Here is a 12,860-nt window from a genome sequence, read left to right as displayed (position 1 = left end):
CTGCTGGTTTATTTTTTTTTATCTGGTCAAGTTGAAAAATAATTTTAGCCGCATTTTTTGCAATATGGCCACCAAACATTGATTTTTCTTAAGGAAGACCCAACAATTTTTGATTTATTTAGAAAGTAAATGCCATTTAAAAACGTTGGTATGCATAATTCCTGGCATTTTTCTCTAAAGCTACTCATTTAGGAGTTACAGCGTGTTAAAACTAAGAAAAAATTACTTGCAGTATACATTCTGCCCCATGTAGCTCCTAAATGAGTAAGTTTAGGGAGTAGGGTTAGAGTAAATAAGTCTTAAAACTGCATCTTCATTCTAAAAAGACCATTGAAAACATAACAAATATTGTTTATTCCCTCCCCCCCCCCTGAACTCAGGAAAGCTGTGGTACAATAAACAATCAATTAACTTAAAAAATATTTTATATACTTATAAAAATAACAATCTCTCTTTAGTATGTATAAATGACTTTTATATTATAAAATAATAGAATTTAAATTCAAACTGAACAGTTCAATAATCAGCTAAGCAACAGAAACAGAATTTGGAAACGTGACCATACATGGCGCAGTTTGATTGATATCTGTGCGCATCCTCCTGAAGAGCAGAATATGAGGTTCTGCAACAATAAAACACAAACCAAACCGTTAGGTTTAACGATCAGCTAAGCAGTAAAAGAGAAGAGAGCTGACAAAAGTTCAACCTCAATATGAAGATAATTCTGCCAAATTCCAAAAGGCCTTCCCAGAGAATATTTGTCAACTGAAGGTAGACAAATGTATGGCAAATTCAATTCCTATATCAATACTATGATCACAACGATATACTAGGATTGATTTCATAGCAATGAAAACCAGTTGAGTGAAGCAATCATGTTTCATGGTTTTTTATAAAGTAATAAATGAAAAAATGTTTATAGATATAATACAAAATGCAGAATTCCCACAATCTGCACTGCTAGCCTTTACAACTTCCTTCACCACTTACTACGTCGTAGACTTGTTTCACTCCCTTCCTAGACCATTTTAGTGTTTCAGATACATTAATGTAACTGCCACAAACGGTTCCCACACTCTGCACTGCTAGCCTTTACTACTTCATTCACCACTTACTACGTCGTGGACTTGTTTAAGTTTGCCATTTATGAGATGAATCCATGAATTTGATTCACCGACGAATTGTTAAAGATAAAATATTATTGTTTGTTATAACCTTATTTAGCTATGTAAATAAAATCTGTTAAAAACTCTACCTAAAAACGCATTTTTTATCTATGACTGTACCTATTCGATCAGTGGTTGTTTCCAAATTGGGACTTGAATGTTAACTTAGGACTTTCTCTGTGGCATTTGATTAGTTTTCATCATCTAATATTTTTTCCTTTGTACCGTGTTTAGGTCGTGGCTTGATTTTAACATATGCTATGATTCTTTGTTTTATTTACATTTACGTCGTTATTTTGTAACCATCATGGCAACCCATAAGACCAATGTTAAAATTTAAAACTTTGAGTTACTCAAAAATTATAAGCATTTCAAAAATTGAAATTGGTTACGTCTAAACTTTAAACCATCCAAACATTTGACAAAAAAACCATGGTAAGTTTGGCTAAAATATGTTCAGCCGTTATTGAGAATAAGTGTTATAAAGATTGCATTGAAGTTGATCCCAAAGAGCTTCGCTTCGCTCCGCTCAATAATCGTTTATCCGTGATTATCAATATTATTAGATGGGGTAAACTGAGGGATAAGACTTAACGAAAAAATTATGATTATAGGCCTCCCTACTTAGGAGCACTACAATTTTGGATGAGCAGGTACAGCAGCCTAAAGTTGAAAACATTCAGATCGCAACCAACCAATTTTGAACAGGCGTCTTCTAACTCTTTCAGGATTTCTTACATGGATAATTAATTTAATAAAATAATATTTGAAATAAGAAAGAACAGCTTGCAGGGATTTTACTATCTGGTATATTTTTTTTTTATTAAATAGGCTAGCATGAATCAAACAAAATGTATCAAGCATGTATGTTCTTAACAAGACGTATCTAGCTTTCAGTAAAATGAGGAGATTTGAGATTTCACTGTCGGAATTCACATACACTATAAGAGGTTAGATTACTCTAAGTTTAAAACCGGAATATCTAAGTCTATCCAAATCAGAATGTCCACCGATGAAAAAGCATGATACTAATTCCAAAAGCAACAAGAAGGGAACCCTAACTTAAGTAGGCTAGTACTTAAATATAATACTAAATTTACTATTTTGACTAGCTAAACCTTAATATTTCCTTTGTCTTACCAGGCATGTGAATCATATAGTGGATCCATCCAGGGGACTGTTGGACTCCTAGGTTTCTCCATTCTGTCTCAGTCATCAGATGATTTCTAGGGACGTTCTTCGCCAGATCACTTGGAAGAATAACATGTCTGAAAAAAAGTAGGTCCACATCAGGGCTAGGCTTGGACTAAGTAAAATGTTTAAGCTTTTCGGGAAAACTTGTTCATTTAGAGTCACTTGCTTTATGAACTGGACATCGGGTTGTTTAGGAAAAAGCTCTGATGACAACATGTTTACTGTTTAAAATTAGTCATTGCATTGATTTTTAAATCCTCTGTGGCTTGAAACAATATTAAAAATAAGTTTATGTGGAAAACTGCAGTTCTAACTAACAAAAGATTTGAATTTTTGAACAATTATTTCCTTTGTGTACGAAGTCTAAAAATAAGCTGTCTGGCTACATCCCTAGACAAGGTTTATTTTCGGACATTTTAACACTATAAACAAGTTTATCCATGCAAAACCAAATGTAGCCTGTTTGATTTTAATTTAAAATTTGAACCTTATTCATAGGTCTAACGGTTAGTAATTAATCTTTATGTAACCAAAAACAGCCGATCACTAGTAACTTGGATCATAAACCGGGAAAGTCAATCCTGTAGGCATCTGAGGTGAAATAAGGCTGGTTGAAATGAGTCCTCGCAGTAATTTTACTAGTACAAGAGAAAGACACTAAGGGTGAGCTCTACATCAGCTCGGGCTTCAGTAGCAATGTTGCGCCAATGAACGGCGCTACTAGATTTGTCAAGTTATATTTTATTAATTTACATTATTACAATTATTATTAGGTACCGGTAACTTAAGTAAAACTAGGATGGTCAAGTATTACAGTAAGAATAAAATGTACCCATCCTTGGTCAACAAAACTTTCAGTTTACTGATTACATCAATTATTATCATTTTTAAGTTAAGTTACTTAAGTTAAGTTAGTTAAGTTACACATTGATGTCAGACAGGCTTATGAATATAGTCTATCTACTTCAACCTCTAGGAGAATTATAAAGACAGGTGAGCAATGAACAATATTTATAAAGAGTATCAGATAAGAATAGGCCTATCACCTGGATAAGCTTTTAACATGTAGCCCTTGGCCTGGCCTGGATCCTAAATCCAAACTAAAACGCAAACCTTTACAGTATAGGCTATATAGCCTAGGCTAAGTTAACAAATGAATAATTCATCCAATTATAAATAGTAGGTTCTCTGCGGAACTGTACCCAGACCTTGATTGTACACAGCATTCAAGAACTTGCTCACAAAAATACTGTAGGCCTAGGTATTTCTTACCTGTACCGTCTGTGTTAGGTACCGGTAGGCTGGGACCACGGTTGCCACCCGTCCCGATTCTGCCGGGACAGTCCCGATTTTGGTTCCTTATGCCCGTATTTAAGCCAATGTTTATCGGAGAGGGAGGGGGCAATGTCCCGATTTTTCCCTGACCTTAGGTGGCAACCCTGGCTGTGACCATATTCTTTGAAACGTCAGACTTTGAAAAGTATGGCCACAGGGTCTCACATAAGTTACCACAGCCTAAAGTAGGCTATTTTAATTTTTTTAAAGTAGCCTACCTAATTTTGACTAGTGTAAATATGCTTATTTAGCTAAATGACGCAATCAATCATAGAAACATCAGTCAAAGATTGAGACAACAGTCATAGAGCCTAGGCCTATAAGTACACGAAGTTTAAGTAAAGTCTAGCCTTACAGCAAGAACAATTTTACCTGTATTCATATTTTCCGTCCGAATATCTGTCAGAATATTGAATTTGATCGCTCGGCATATTCACTGGTAGTAAATTAAACTTCTTTTTGTTTGTTCTTGTTGGCCAACTAGGGTAACTGGCAACTACCACAGATACCGGTAAGTTAGATACCTATGACAAGGTCTCTGTAAGTAATCGGTATTTCTTTTCTTTTGCTCAAAAAAATAAGTTTATGTATTTACACAATACCACAACAAACTAAACTCTCTCGCTATCTGAATCTGAATCCGAATCACAATCAAACAAATTAATCCAATAATTCGTTTGGTTTTGATATTTGATAAAGTAAAAGTCAAAGTAAGTTAGTAAAGTAAACACAAATAGTTTTGGGACGCGCCAATTGGCTATTGTCAGATTGTCACTTGTCAGTTGTCAGGTGGTTGTCAGTCAAGGACGGTGAAGAAAAGAAACGAAAAAAGGTGATGATTCGATTCGATTTACCGATTCACATGGCATAAAGCATTGAGCACAAGTCTCAGGTCATGTCTTTGCGGAACTGTTCTGTTACTATCTGGCAATAATTAACTATAATATATAATGATTGTTTCATCCTCATGCTACAAAAGCTAAAATACCTGAAAGCGGAATAAATCCACAAGACTTGTTAAAAACAAAAACCCCAGATTTAACAAAATTCCCCTTATGACCACGAATACTAGAGGAAGGTAGGGGGTTTAGAAAGTCGGAGAACCTTTCGCACCGTTCCGGCCAAACATCGCATGTGGGGTTGGTTCGGAAGATTGGCCACACCTAAACTTAAACTCTCACTAGCTCCACCTACAGAACCAAGTGAAGGGGGCTCTAGACTAATGTATAATGCGATCCGTGCTGAGAGTCTCGGGGCACTGGGGGCTAATATTCAGTGTCTTAACTGAGCCTTCTGGGAACCAGTGGGAACCCCTACGGTAGACGATCTGACCCGTATGGAGAAGGAAGGTCAACTGAAATCTGGCGATGACGACAAGCTCGCGTAAACCGGAAAGGAACGAAAAAACTACTTTCCAGTGGTGACTTGCGAAGACGGAGGATAGCTGATCGGAGGGGTAGGATCTTTTAGCCAAAGGCGAAAAGGTGCTATCCAGAAGTGAGAGGAGCCTGGCGTCGGCTGCCAAGCACCCAAACCCTGCTCCCTGCAAAGCCAATTCCTCCGGGAACCAGGCTGCTGGGGGAAAAAAGGGCGATAGCGGCACCCCCAAAGCTGACTCTAGTGAAGCCTCTAGTAAACTCTAGAGTGGCAAAGACGTCAGGATAAGCAGTTTCCATCTTGATGGCTGGCTGTGCCAATGCAGCCACAAAGGTTTGGCTGGTGTCAAGCATGGTGCCGTGTTTCCCCCGGACGTGCGTGAGGCGGACAGTGCGTGAGCCGGACAAAACTGGTTCGGGTGGGTAACTGAGCGGACGTCTCCCTGCATCTACCCGGCTCGCGGGGAATATCCCCGTTACCGAATCGTCCGAGGAATTATCGCGTTTTGCCTCCCGGCGCCCAGTTCTTTCAACCACACCTAAACTACCGAAGCAATATAGCTCTGATTTTGTAGGTTAATAGCTAAGAGACTATGTTTTATCTATAACTAGCAGAGTACCCGTCCTTCGTACGGGGTTTGCATATAAGTATAAATGTTTATTGCAGTTATGGGAGAAGACGCGGTTTAAGACAATTTGGTCTTTTAATTTATACGGTATCCTATAGTGTAACACACATCTACCATAGCCCAAATGTTCTACCACTGCACCTAAGCCATGGAAAAAAGTAAAGTTCTCATTGTGTACCACAACTTTTTGTTGCTAATTGGTTCAAATTAGCTGTGGTCATAAATGCAAAAAACATAATAGTGCTGTACCCTATTGGCAAGCCTTATAACTTTTTAATGCTATTTTGCTATTTAATATCATAACCAACTTATGCAGTTGAAAAGGCTGACAAAATTCTTTAATTTCTTTAAATATGAATACTCATAAGGTTAACATGAGACACTCCATGGCCAGAGCCACTGGGGCGGAGCCTGAAAGGATTTTTGAGGTAAGAATATGTCTATATGTTAATCGGGAATGTCAGCTATCGTCATACCAAATTTCAACCTTGTCGGTTTAGTATTCTTCGCGTTTACTTGTCACAAACATCCATCCATCCATCCATCCATCCATACATCCACATAAATCCAAACTTTCTTACTTATAATATTTAGTCGGATAAGTAAACTGTTGTAATATTGCTCGTTTATGAATATATTTTCTTTAAACTTGGCAAATTTATTTATTTCATACTAAGCTAATAATATTTTTCTAAAAATCACACTTCGTTACCCTCCCTGTACCTGTAGGCAGCAAACCTAGGTACTCGTTAAACCTAACGTTATTGAATTATATTGAATTGAAAATAAAGCCACACAAATGGAAATTTGCTTTGGCTGCAGGTTTGCTGCGGTGGGGGTATTATGGAATTGTAATTGATGTAGATAGAAGACTTTGTGGTAGTACATGATTTCTAATGCATATAAGATACTAAATAAATCAATCCCGTTGGTCACAATTAGTTGTGCCGGTCAGCCGGTCGCTTGTTATTTTATTGAATTACTACTGCAAATCAGCGCTACTATTCGTATTTGCTAGCAGCTATACCCGTGCCTTGCAACGGGGTCAGTATGCAAAAGATACACATAGGTTCTTTGAAAATACCAAATGGTTTCACTCCTACCATTTAATTTAGAAACAAAATTTAACTGTATTACTTAACTTGATAATAGTACGTTTTTGTTAACTCATACTGTTAATACTTATTTAGGCTCGGCCTACCTACGATACAAAACCAATGATGGATTTAAAGGTATAATAAAAGAATGTGTTTAATGGTTTGCACTATAAACGAAAAGCTATCACAATAGTTCCAAACAAAAAAATAGAAAAAAAGGAAAATATAAATAAATATGGAAAATTATGGGTAATTTTCTAACATATTTTTGTGAAATTATAATCAGGCAAATGGAAATTCGCTCAGTCTATAGATTTGCTGCGGCAGGGGGATTATATATTACTGGTTTACACCAAAATAATTCAAAGAAATAAACCTCATAAAACTCACGATAAGGGCCTAGGTTGATACGGCAATGATTATCTATACTTATTTAATACGCAAGCAGGTTTTTTTGTGACAATTACTCCTCCGAAACTACTGAACCGATTGACATGTTTTTGGTTTCATTTAAAAGAGCGTAAGGTGAAGTTGTGCAGGAAACTTTTTTTTAGGGAAATAATTTAAGAGAGGCCTGGGGCCCTTTAAAGTTTTGTATTTCTCCATAAGATTAACATGGAAACAAACATTGTTATGAAACTCCTGCTGTTGTCAGGAATGCTGTTCAGCTACTTAATTTTATTTGTTTACAAGGAGAATCGTTTCTTGGTGCCATGTGGCCAATGAATTATACTTTTGCATATATTTTAAATGTTATACACTATGTTAATGATAGTACTGTAATACATTAAGAGATCTTCATTTAAATAATCAAAAAGCATGATTGAGCCTTTGCCTATATGGTTCCTTGTAGAATATTAATTAGTTCCTATACCGGTATCTATAAATGATTTTTTTACAACAAATTTTTCCCAGTAAAACATTATTACAGCATTTCACAAATATTAGAACAGACTCAGTATAATAGATCATAAACATAAACAAATGAAGTAACTGAAAGAATCATATACTTATGAAATCACATTAACATATTATGGTTTGACAGCTCCATTTAAGTAATGTTAAATAATGTTTACCTACGACCGTTTTTTAAAGTAGCCATTTCAGTCCAGTTCTTAGAATTGAAAAGTTTCACTTTACAGCTGTTTACTTTCATATCAGCATAGTTTTTCTCATATCAACACAGGTAACGGACCAATGAGGTTCAAGTATTGAGAGAAAAGAATTAAAATTGTAATGCTTCGAACGTCAACTAATCAGCTGATCAGCTGATCAGTTGACCAATTTAATTGTTGATCCGACTTGTTCATGTTGATACTCGTGTATGCTTAATTAAGTTGGTGGAAATCCAAAAATAAATGAAATATTTGCCGAATTGTACCTGATACAATATTATTTATGGTAAGAATGCTGGTAGCAATGTAATATTTAACGAAGTTTAACAAACACGTAATTACAGGAAATCAACTGATTATACAACAAGTCGTTGCATCACTTTCAGTGGCAATGACAATACACGAAAACATAACCTCTCTAATAAGTTATCAGTAGTGATTGTTAGTAATTAAATTCAGATTGATAGTAATTAAAAAACGGTCGTAGGTAAAGTAGTGTACGCAACTCGCGTTAATAGTCTTTACGCAATCGTTGCGTAAACTACTATTACAATAGGGCTAGTGACATCATTATTTTAAATTTATAATCCTTACCCTCTCTGTTCTAACATTCGTGCAGTATTTAATTTGTTTGAACCAGCTGTGTGGCATTGTGAAATCAAAATTCATTTGACAGTTTGTTAGTTCTGCTTGTTTACATTTTTGAGCTTTGTAGGTTTGTTCTTTGTTACCATGGATACCATCAATCAATATTTACTTTTAAATCTCTCACCTCAAATTTTTGAAAGCCCACGGGGCAGAGCCCTAGGACAATATCGAAGCGGGAATAGTTCTATATGTATCCTTGGAGCTGTAGCTACAGTTGTGTGCAATTTGAGCCCAGTCGGTTCAGTAGTTTTTGAGATTATCTCATACAAACACACAGACACCACCTCTTCTTTATAATAGTATCCTTATATGTATAATACGTGAAGGCAATTTCTACGAAACACTACTCCTCCGTTAATAATGGACGGATTTTTACAAACGACGAGTCAAAATAAAGTATTTTTTGTGTACCCCGTTCACCAATACCTGTAATAAAAGTCCTCCGGCTTTTCCCTACAGGCCATCAATGTTGGAGTTTCTCCCATAAGATTAACATGAGTGAATCTAAATATTTAATTGGAAACTTTGTCCCCACTAATTTGAGAGAACGGCTCGGCGTAGAAACTTGGTAGGCCTACAAGTGTCCAAAGAAAGGTCTTGGTCTGTAGATGAGTTATCAAAAAAAAAACTAAGCAAAATCCCTTAGGACTCTGCCCCAGAAGCCTTTAAAGATCCCTCCACAGAGTTGTTTACATTTTGGCACGTTTCAAGTAATTAAAAGCCTTCTCAAGCTTGTAGAGAATACATCAAAATAGTTTCATCGTGATATGTTTGTTCGTTTTCCCGTCGAAGAGAGCGTAAAATAACATCTTGTGCGTCACAGACAGGCAGAAATTGAGTAAGCACGCGTTTCTGCTTTCCTATCGTATGACTCGTTCCATACGATGAAACTATCCGAAACATATATCATTCTAAGCCATGTACAGACAAAACTCTAATTTTAGCGAATTTCCCATATATTCCATATAGCAATTACAGTAGGTCTCATGGTAAGACTAGATCCAGGACCAATTTACTTTTTCGTTTTGTTAGGGTGTTTTACGGGGTGAAAAATTGATTTTTCCCATGTTTGACCCTAAAAAAACAAAGTTTTATAATTTCCCTCCAAGCCATTTTGTAGAGCTTACAGTTTTTTATGAATATTTTAGTAAAAATCGAACCCGGTAAATGGAAATTCTGCAAAGTCTGCAGGTTTGTTGAGGCGGTGTATTATTTACATAGATTTTTGGTTCTTATGTCACTGAATTGTATTCACAGCATTAGTCATCAACATACATTTCTGTGTATTCAAAATATTCTGAACTAATAAGTAAACAATTGAAACATAATTCAAAGATTTGAATATAGTCGAGTAAATCCGTAAGGCAACCCTAAGAAAATTGCTTAATTAAAGATTGGTTATTTTGACTAAGAATTGTGTGCATTTACTAGCGAAACGGTGTAAAGAAATCGGAGTCTCTGAAGTCCAAAATTAAAGATGGCGTAAACGATTTTTGTCAAATACTTGTATACTGTTCATTCAAACATTTTTTATTTATGAGTATTTTTTGCTTGAAACAATCATTGTTGGGGAGAGTGTATTTAATTGATCTGTTGGGTATATTTATATTTATGCTGTTAGGAGATAGTTACGTTTCTAAATTTCAAATATTGTCAAACATCTAGAGTTGTTTACGATCGCATAAACCACTCATTCGTTCTGCTAGGGCAATTAGTCGGCTTCTTAACAAAGCAGTTGAGACCTTCCTTCTGCGTAAAGAACAAATACGGTCACAAAAACTCCTTTTCTATCTAGGACCGTGGGGTGGTAGTCCTATGTGGTCTGTGGTCTATATGATCAGTAGCCTACTGATTGTCGTGTCAGCCGAGTAACATTGTTTTCTTTCAGCATCTCACGTATTTCATTCGTTTTAAATTATGACTCTTAATCCACATTTAGTAGTTTCGTTATAGAAATTAATTTATTACAGTTTCACTATACAGTCCACTGATATAATTTGCTTATATCATATCTACATCAATAAAATCATAGTTTAGTTGAAAGTGTTAGTTTGTATTATTACCAAAACATTGGCGCATCAAGTGCCGCAACAATTATTAGTAGGTATGAAAATAAAGAACATAAGCTATTAAAGATCAACATGTATATTTTATTTACGTAAATATGTCATATTTATGACGGAAACCTTATCTTAACCTACATTAATTTTGTATTTACAATAACGGCATTATAGCCCAGCTCCGATGCACAATTTTTATTTCAGCTGCAGTTATTTTAATAAGAACAAAATGAGAGCATTCTATTGGCTGAGGGAACACCATTAGCGCAATGAAACTGTGTGAAACCATCGGCCTCGGTAGTCTAGTGGGTAGCGTACCGGGCATCTAAACTTATGGTACCAGGTTCGAAACCCATCGGGGGCACAAACTTTTTGTTCAAGATTTTTGCATTATCAGCAAGTTTGGTTAGTTTTGTTAGGTTATAACAGTTAAATTTTATAATTAAAACCCTATAAAACTGAATTTGAGCTATTTATAGTTTTATTTTATGAACAGAACTATTTTTTCGATTAGTAAACCTTCATTTAATTTTTTCATTATCAGCAAGTTTGGTTAGTTTGGTTAGGTTATGGCAGTTTAATTTTATAATTAAAAAATATATAATTTAATTTGAGGCATTTATAGTTTTATTTTATGAACAGAACTATTTTTTCTATTAGTAAACCTTCATTCAATTTTGTCATTATCAGCAAGTTTGGTTAGTTAGGTTAGGTTATGACAGTTTAATTAAAAAAATAATTATATATTTTTTTTAGTTTTAGGCCTACAATAATATTTTTTTTAATTTCTTATTTTTAAACTCTCATTTTGTCCGTATTAAAAAACTGCAGCTGAAATAAAAATCGTGCAGCTCCGATTGCTTATACAATTATAAACGTGGAACACATGGGTTATGGTTTAAACGCTTGAATCAATGCAAATGTGAATGTCAATATAACTTTTTTAACGATATTTTTCGTATATATTTCGTGGTTCGCTGATGTACTCACCATCTGTCCTCTTATGCAGTAATTAGTAGCCAAAATGGTGGAATCCGAAACTGTTAAGGATTTATTTCTAGGTTATAGCTAGCTAGAACCACAGACAAGGGAAAAATGTCTAAAATTACATCTCTATCTGTGTTTTTTACTCCCCTTCATTACGAACAACGTGTATCAATACCTATCTTTACACAAACGTTCTCTTCCTTCACTTAAAATTGTTGGTAAAAATAATTATGAAGCTCAATGGTGAAGGTCAATATAACAATATACTATATGGAACCCTGATGACTCCGCTCAATTTTGTAAATGCCTCTGCAAACACCACCTAGTTAATATACAGTATATGGATGTGTCATAATTAAAAGAATCCGGAACCGCAGTAAAGCAGTATATAAAATACAGGCTGAGAATCATGAAACAGTCTTGTTCCCAACCGTGGTTCAGGACTAAAAGTGAAGTTTAAATTTTGATTGTAAAATAGACAACACCTAAGTAATCATTATCAAGTAAATTGTTATGGAACATGCTCAGGTTCATTGTTCATAAGCATGTGCAATATTTGATGTAATACCATAGACTAACCAACACAAGGAGTATGTTTTATCTATGGTAATACTAAAATTTAAAGGCTTTACTTTCATTTTTTTTAATTTTACAAGAGGTTCTACCCACGAATTCATGGGTAAACAGAAGTCTAAATTAATTTAATCAACTTTGAATTTCCCCATTTCATTGCAAGGGCCCAAGTTCGAGAAATTGTCATCTGAAAGGATGTCAAAGGCAGTGGAACCTTCATACCTTACGTCTAAAGTGGCCGAGGTGCGTACGATTGTATCTGAGCTCACCGCTCTCTTTCACGACGTCTTTAATACTTTACTTAAATATTTTTCAATGAATTGGCGACCTGATGTTAAAGATCGGTGATAACCTCTTGGAACGAACAACATACATGGGTCTGACTTAGGGGAGGTACGAATGAGGCATTTAGTTCTAAATTCCTCCGTGAACAGCGCTGTAGTAGAGAGCACTTTGGCAATGAAGGTTTACTAATCGCAAAAATAGTTCTGTTCATAAAATAAAATTATAAATGCCTCAAATTCAATTTTATTATTTTTTAATTATAAAATTAAACTATCATAACCTAACCGAAGTAACCAAACTTGCTGATAAAGAAATAATATAACAAAAGCTTAGTAATCGGAAAAATAATTCTGTTTATTAAATAAAACTAGAAATTGCTCAATTAAAATTTTATA

At 35.1% G+C, this 12,860-nt stretch overlaps 1 protein-coding gene across 1 annotated transcript; it reads right to left on the bottom strand.

Annotated features, from left to right (window-relative positions):
- Nucleotides 1–454: 454 nt before the first annotated feature.
- On the bottom strand, nucleotides 455–4,432 carry LOC128996795 (cyclin-dependent kinases regulatory subunit-like). Its single transcript, XM_054422270.1, has 3 exons — nucleotides 4,068–4,432; nucleotides 2,307–2,434; nucleotides 455–622 (listed from the first exon to the last, which is right to left on the bottom strand). Exons 1-3 carry the CDS (start codon nucleotides 4,124–4,126, stop codon nucleotides 528–530), a joined length of 282 nt encoding a protein of 93 aa, XP_054278245.1. The 5' UTR covers nucleotides 4,127–4,432; the 3' UTR covers nucleotides 455–527.
- Between the last annotated feature and the right edge of the window lie 8,428 nt (nucleotides 4,433–12,860).

Source organism: Macrosteles quadrilineatus, unplaced genomic scaffold (genome assembly GCF_028750875.1).
Source record: "Macrosteles quadrilineatus isolate MER2022 unplaced genomic scaffold, UCM_ALF_1.0 Scaffold_6__1_contigs__length_79288215, whole genome shotgun sequence".
NCBI lineage: Eukaryota > Metazoa > Arthropoda > Insecta > Hemiptera > Cicadellidae > Macrosteles > Macrosteles quadrilineatus.
Note: the sequence above shows the minus strand (reverse complement) of the source record. Positions and strands in the feature narration are given on the sequence as shown.

Excerpts from the sequence above, each read along its gene's own strand:
- LOC128996795 (XM_054422270.1), bottom strand. The coding sequence starts at position 4,126 with ATGCCGAGCGATCAAATTCAATATTCTGACAGATATTCGGACGGAAAA. Across the intron at positions 2,435-4,067 it reads GACGGAAAATATGAATACAG|ACATGTTATTCTTCCAAGTG; the intron begins GTAAAATTGTTC and ends ACTTTTTTTCAG. Across the intron at positions 623-2,306 it reads CTATATGATTCACATGCCTG|AACCTCATATTCTGCTCTTC; the intron begins GTAAGACAAAGG and ends TTATTGTTGCAG.